Below are 7500 nucleotides of genomic sequence, written 5' to 3'. Positions count from 1 at the left end.
TCTTCCTGCCAGGCAGGTGGGTGCTGCTGGTATCTTCCTACCAGGTAGGTGGGTGCTGCTAGTATCTTCCTGCCAGGTAGGCGGGTGCTGCTGGTATCTTCCTAGCAGGTAGGCGGGTGTTGCTGGCATCTTCCTACCAGGTAGGCGGGTGCTACTAGTATCTTCCTGCCAGGTAGGCGGGTGCTGCTGGTATCTTCCTGCCAGGTAGGCGGGTGCTGCTGGTATCTTCCTGCCAGGTAGGCGGGTGCTGCTGGTATCTTCCTACCAGGTAGGCGGGTGCTGCTGGTATCTTCCTACCAGGTAGGCGGGTGCTGCTCGTATCTTCCTACCAGGTAGGCGGGTGCTGCTGGTATCTTCCTACCAGGTAGGCGGGTTCTGCTGGTATCTTCCTACCAGGTAGGCGGGTGTTGCTGGCATCTTCCTGCCAGGTAGGCGGGTGCTGCTGGTATCTTCCTACCAGGTAGGCGGGTGCTGCTGGTATCTTCCTACCAGGTAGGCGGGTGCTGCTAGTATCTTCCTACCAGGTAGGCGGGTGCTGCTGGTATCTTCCTGCCAGGTAGGCGGGTGCTGCTGGTATCTTCCTACCAGGTAGGCGGGTGCTGCTGGTATCTTCCTACCAGGTAGGCGGGTGCTGCTCGTATCTTCCTACCAGGTAGGCGGGTGCTGCTGGTATCTTCCTACCAGGTAGGCGGGTTCTGCTGGTATCTTCCTACCAGGTAGGCGGGTGTTGCTGGCATCTTCCTGCCAGGTAGGCGGGTGTTGCTGGTATCTTCCTACCAGGTAGGCGGGTGCTGCTGGTATCTTCCTACCAGGTAGGCGGGTGCTGCTAGTATCTTCCTACCAGGTAGGCGGGTGTTGCTGGTATCTTTCTACCAGGTAGGCGGGTGCTGCTGGTATCTTCCTACCAGGTAGGCGGGTGCTGCTGGTATCTTCCTACCAGGTAGGCGGGTGCTGCTGGTATCTTCCTACCAGGTAGGCAAGTGCTGCTGGTATCTTCCTACCAGGTAGGCGGGTGCTGCTGGTATTTTCCTACCAGGTAGGCGGGTGCTGCTGGTATCTTCCTACCAGGTAGGCGGGTGCTGCTGGTATCTTCCTACCAGGTAGGAGGGTGCTGCTGGTATCTTCCTACCAGGTAGGCGGGTGCTGCTAGTATCTTCCTGCCAGGTAGGCGGGTGCTGCTGGTATCTTCCTACCAGGTAGGTGCTGCTAGTATCTTCCTGCCAGGTAGGCGGGTGCTGCTGGTATCTTCCTACCAGGTAGGCGGGTGCTGCTGGTATCTTCCTACCAGGTAGGCGGGTGCTGCTGGTATCTTCCTACCAGGTTGGTATCTTCCTACCAGGTAGGCGGGTGCTGGTATCTTCCTGCCAGGTGGCGGGTGCTGCTGGTATCTTCCTACCAGGTAGGCGGGTGCTGCAATCTTCCTACCAGGTGGCGGGTGCTGCTGGTATCTTCCTACCAGGTAGGCGGGTGCTGTGGTATCTTCCTGCCAGGTCAGGTGCTGCTGGTATCTTCCTACCAGGTAGGCGGGTGCTGCTGGTATCTTCCTACCAGGTAGGCGGGTGCTGCTGGTATCTTCCTACCAGGTAGGCGGGTGCTGCTAGTATCTTCCTGCCAGGTAGGCGGGTGCTGCTGGTATCTTCCTACCAGGTAGGCGGGTGCTGCTGGTATCTTCCTACCAGGTAGGCGGGTGCTGCTGGTATCTTCCTACCAGGTAGGCGGGTGCTGCTCTCATTCAAAAACACATCAGGAGAAGAAATAAAGGAAAATAAGTGTATAGTTCGTGTGACTGACCTGTTTCTATAGCAACTGCCATTAGGCGCCAGGCCAGTAAGTTGATTCATTGTGACAGACTGCTGGTTTTGTGTTTTTGGGGCCTGCAATCCCAAATGGCAGCCTATTCCCTACATAGAGTAGTGCTTTTGATCAGGGTCCTGGTCTAATGCGTAGTGCACTACAGTATATAGTGATCCATTTGGGATGCAGGTGTTATTTCTCCTCCAGCCTCATGCCTCCATGTCAACCACTATTCTACATGACTAATTTAGAGTTTGGATGCAATTTGCCGTTCACGTGAAATAACAGAGTATGTAACGGCACAGTTGTGTACTGTGAGCTTCGTTATTGATAGATTTTTACACTTGATAAAGGCTTCGTTATTGATAGATTTTACACCTGATAAAGGCTTCGTTATTGATAGATTTTACACCTGATAAAGGATTTGTTATTGATAGACTTTACACCTGATAAAGGCTTTGTTATTGATAGATTTTACACCTGATAAAGGCTTTGTTATTGATAGATTTTACACCTGATAAAGGATTTGTTATTGATAGGCTTTATACCTGATAAAGGATTTGTTATTGATAGACTTTACACCTGATAAAGGCTTTGTTATTGATAGACTTTACACCTGATAAAGGCTTTGTTATTGATAGATTTTTACACCTGATAAAGGCTTTGTTATTGATAGACTTTACACCTGATAAAGGCTTTGTTATTGATAGACCTTACACCTGATAAAGGCTTTGTTATTGATAGACTTTACACCTGATAAAGGCTTTGTTATTGATAGACTTTACACCTGATAAAGGATTTGTTATTGATAGACTTTATACCTGATAAAGGATTTGTTATTGATAGATTTTACACCTGATAAAGGATTTGTTATTGATAGACCTTACACCTGATAAAGGATTTGTTATTGATAGACTTTACACCTGATGAAGGATGTGGCGCCGAAGAGGATGATGTTTTACATGCTCCTGACCAATTGTGCTATTTTGCTCGTTTTTCTGCGTTGTTTGTAACTTTTTTTAAACGTATTTTGTACATAATGTTGCTGCGTCTCCATCTCTTATGACAGAAAATAACTTCTGGACGTCAGAACTGGGATTACTCACCTCGAACTGGAATAAGCTTTTTCCTTTAACGAGTCCGACGAGAAAGATATACTGCTCTCCAGGGAACAGGCCCAGATCCCCATCATTTGCGTGAAGAAAAGACGGAGGAAAAGAGGACGCAGATCGGGCTGCCTTCTGAGAACCCGTAGGAGAGCGAGTAAACTCCCACTGCCTTCTGAGAACCCGTAGGCGAGCGAGTAAACTCCCACTGCCATCAATTCTACTTGCTAACATGAAATCATTGGAAAATAAAATTGATGACCTACGATTACAACTAATATCTTATGTTTCACCGAGTCGTGGCTGAACGACGACACAGAGAATAAAGAGCTGGCTGGGTTTTCCAGCATCGGCAGAACAGAGAAGCTACGTCTGGTAAGATGAGGGGTGAGGTGTGTGTCTATTTGTCAATAACAGCTGGTGCGCGATGTCTAATATTAAGGAAGTCTCGAGGTATTGCTCGTCTGAGGTAGAGTACCTTATGATAAGCTGTAGACCACACTATCTACCAAGAGAGTTCTCATCTATATTATTCATAGTAGTCTAGACCGATGCTGGCACTAATACCACACTCAACCAGCTGTATAAGGCCATAAGCAAGCAAGAAAATGCTCACCCAGAAGCGGCGCTCCTAGTGGCCGGGGACTTTAATGCAGGCAAACTTAAATCAGTTTTACCTCATTTCTACCAGAATGTTACATGTGCAACCAGAGGGAAAAAAACTCTAGACCACCTTTACTCCACACACCCAGAGATGTGTGCAAAGCTCTCCTCCGCCCCCCATTTGGCAAATCTGACCATAATTATAACCTCCTGATTCCTGCTTACAAGCAAAAACTAAAGCAGGAAGTACCAGTGACTCGCTCAATAGGGAAGTGGTCAGATGACGCTGATGCTACACTACAGGACTGTTTTGCTAACACAGACTGGAATATGTTCCGGGATTTATCCAATGCCTCCCGGATAGGATTCCCTAGACCCACTCCAATTCACATACCTCCCCAACAGATCCACAGATGACGCAATCTCAATCGCACTCCACACTGCCCTTTCCCACCTGGACAAAAGGAACACCTATGTGAGAATGCTGTTCATTAACTACAGCTCAGCATTCAACACCATAGTGCCCACGAAGCTCATCACTAAGCTAAGGACCCTAGGACTAAACACCTCCCTCTGCAACTGGATCCTGGACTTCCTAACGGGCCACCCCCAGGTGGTAAGGGTAGGCAACAACACATCTGCCAAGCTGATCCTCAACACTGGGGCCCCTCAGGGGTGTGTCCTTAGTCCCCTCCTGTTTTCCCTGTTCACCCACGACTGCGTGGCCAAACATGACTCCAACACCATCATTAAGTTTGCTGTCGACACAACAGTGACCGACAACGGTGAGACAGCCTATTGGGAGGAGGTCAGAGAACTGGCTGTGTGGTGCCAGGACAACAACCTCTCCCTCAATGTGAGCAAGACAAAGGAGCTGATCGTGGACTACAGGAAAAGGCAGGCCGAACAGGCCCCCATTAACATCAACAAGGCTGTAGTGGAGCGGGTTGAGAGTTTCAAGTTCCTTGCTGTCCACATCACCAACGAACTATCATGGTCCAAACACACCAAGACAGTCGTGAAGAGGGCACGACAAAACCTTTACCCCCCCAGGAGACTGAAAATATTTGGCATGGGTCCCCAGATACTCTAAATGTTATACAGCTGCACCATTGAGAGCATCCTGACCGGTTGCATCACCGCCTGGTATGGCAACTGCTCGGCATCTGACCGTAAGGCGCTACAGAGGGCACACCCCAAGAGACTTGCAGCTGTTATTGCTGCAAAAGGTGGCTTTACAAAGTATTGATATTGGGGGAGGGCACGCTCACGATTTCCGTTATTTCTTGCTTGTATCCCCCCTTCCCCTTTTTGCATCTTCAAAATGGTCGGCATGTTATGTAAATCAAATGATACAAACCCACAAGAAATCTATTTTAATTCCAGGTTGTAAGGTAACAAAATAAGAAAAACGCCAAGGGGGGGGGGTGGGCGGTGAATACTTTTGCAAGCCACTGTACGTGCTGGTATAATCAGACACCCTCGGGATGAGGAGATTAATTATTACTTAGGGTTCTAGCCCTACCTGTCCTAATGTTACCTGTCCCTCTCCAGGTACGACCAGACAGCCTCGCGACGGGGAGATATCAGGGGTGGATTACAACTTCGTCTCCATAGAAGAGTTCTTTTCCCTGGAAGAGTCTGGAGCCCTGCTGGAGAGTGGCAAGTTCAAGGGTGAGTATTGCAATGAGTACAGTATTGAAATGAGTACAGTATTGAAATGAATACAGTATTGAAATGAGTACAGTATTGAAATGAATACAGTATTGAAATGAGTACAGTATTGAAATGAGTACAGTATTGAAATGAATACAGTATTGAAATGAGTACAGTATTGAAATGAGTACAGTATTGAAATGAATACAGTATTGAAATGAGTACAGTATTCGTTAGTGTCATGTCTTTGGCTATGCCGGATTAAGTGATATGACATGCTATTCTATAAAATCCTTTCTCTGTAATTAATATTATCTGATTAAGCTAATCACGTAAATATAATTAACTAGAAAGTCGGGGCACCACGAAAGAGTGTTTGTAGAGCTGTTATCGTCCGAATAAACTCTTAAAGACCTAGAAAAAGACCTTAAAGACCTGTCTTCACGAACCCTGGCTAACAAGTTGAATCAGCAATATAAAATTGGGTTTAATTATTTATTTACTAAATACCTAACTAATCACACAGAATTACATTTACACAGAATGAATCATACATTGATTACAAATTATGTCATAAAGGAAAACGTCCCTAGCGGACAGAACACATATGACAGCTGGTTACACAAAGAAAGGGGGTTGGGTTTGAGTGAAAGAGCGGGAAGACTGAGGAAGCTATGTCTCTATCTCTATCTAGTCAGCTACTCTATCGTAAATACAGAATCTTATGCATTCTAAATTACCGCCCATTTGGAAAAGGAAAATGCAATAAATATTTACTCTGAGCTGCGCTTCAGTAGGTTGGTGGTAGATGGAAGGCTGTGTTGCCCAACAGAGTCCTTTGTCCTTTGAAGAGTGTCTCTGGTGGTGAACGGGATACTTCGTCCGTCCTTTCCTAGCCCACGTTTACAGCTGCTGTTGCTAACTCAACGGTTAGGATGTCTCACTTCTTTAATTAATAAGAGTTCAAAGTTCATAACATTCGCAACCAAAGCTCATGCTCAGGTTGGCTTAGTCCTGTAGTTGACATGTTAGTCCTTTTAACATCGTCCTCACATCCTCGGAATAGGAGGTTACATTTTCATCAAGGGCTTATATTGTGGAGGGAGAGAAGGGTGTTTCATAGTTTATAACCCTTGTCTCTTCACAGGGACGGGCCACTGATTGAACAGAGCTCTAACCTTACGAAAACCCAATTCTCTCACTTGGGAAGCTAAAATTACGTTTAATCTTTTCACAAATAGTTTCATATTCAAACATTTAAATTGCACAACAATTCCATGTGAATCTGATAACTAGAATGTGTAGACTTTCCCAGATACAGTTTATGTCATCCTGTCATCAGTCATAATGTCTCAGATGACAACCGAATTGACATCATATTCATTAAGTACCAACGCATATTTTCCACTGGTTGGATTACTGAAATATGGTTCCTTTCCCCCCACCTTTTGATGTTCCCAGACTCTCTATGTTTAACAAAGGCTTTTCAAGAGTGTTTAACATCGAGAGTCAGTAGAGTCAATAGAGAGAGGGGAGAAAGATATTCATAAACCTTACCCACAGGCTAACGTCATGACAGTAGTAAACTGAGTACAGTATTCAGTAGTAAACTGAGTACAGTTGACGCTGAGGTCTGTCCAACGCTGGTCAGACCAAGCTGACTCCACACTCCAAGACTGCTTCCATCACGTGGACTGGGACATGTTTCGTATTGCGTCAGATGGAAATATTGACGAATACGCTGATTCGGTGTGCGAGTTCATTAGAACGTGCGTCGAAGATGTCGTTCCCATAGCAACGATAAAAACATTCCCAAACCAGAAACCGTGGATTGATGGCAGCATTCGCGTGAAACTGAAAGCGCGAACCACTGCTTTTAATCAGGGCAAGGTGTCTGGTAACATGTCCGAATATAAACAATGCAGCTATTCCCTCCGCAAGGCTATTAAACAAGCTAAGCGTCAGTACAGAGACAAAGTGGAATCTCAATTCAATGGCTCAGACACAAGAGGCATGTGGCAGGGTCTACAGTCAATCACGGACTACAAGAAGAAACCCAGCCCAGTCACGGACCAGGATGTCTTGCTCCCAGGCAGACTAAATACCTTTTTTGCCCGCTTTGAGGACAATACAGTGCCACTGACACGGCCTGCAACGAAAACATGCGGTCTCTCCTTCACTGCAGCTGAGGTGAGTAAGACATTTAAACGTGTTAACCCTCGCATGGCTGCAGGCCCAGACGGCATCCCCAGCCGCGCCCTCAGAGCATGCGCAGACCAGCTGGCCGGTGTGTTTACGGACATATTCAATCAATCCCTATACCAGTCTGCTGTTCCCACAT

The 7500-nt window shown here is 46.7% G+C and overlaps 1 protein-coding gene across 1 annotated transcript in view; it reads left to right on the top strand.

Annotated features, from left to right (window-relative positions):
* Positions 1 to 7500, top strand: part of magixa (MAGI family member, X-linked a) — a 109453-nt gene that overhangs the window by 12104 nt on the left and 89849 nt on the right. Inside the window, exon 3 of the mRNA XM_065020978.1 lies at positions 5058 to 5177. Within this exon, the coding sequence (XP_064877050.1) occupies positions 5058 to 5177 (120 nt within the window). The remainder of the gene's footprint in view (positions 1 to 5057; positions 5178 to 7500) is intronic.

The sequence above is a fragment of the Oncorhynchus nerka genome, linkage group LG7, assembly GCF_034236695.1.
Source record: "Oncorhynchus nerka isolate Pitt River linkage group LG7, Oner_Uvic_2.0, whole genome shotgun sequence".
Lineage (NCBI taxonomy): Eukaryota > Metazoa > Chordata > Actinopteri > Salmoniformes > Salmonidae > Oncorhynchus > Oncorhynchus nerka.
This window is presented reverse-complemented; position numbering and strand designations above follow the sequence as displayed.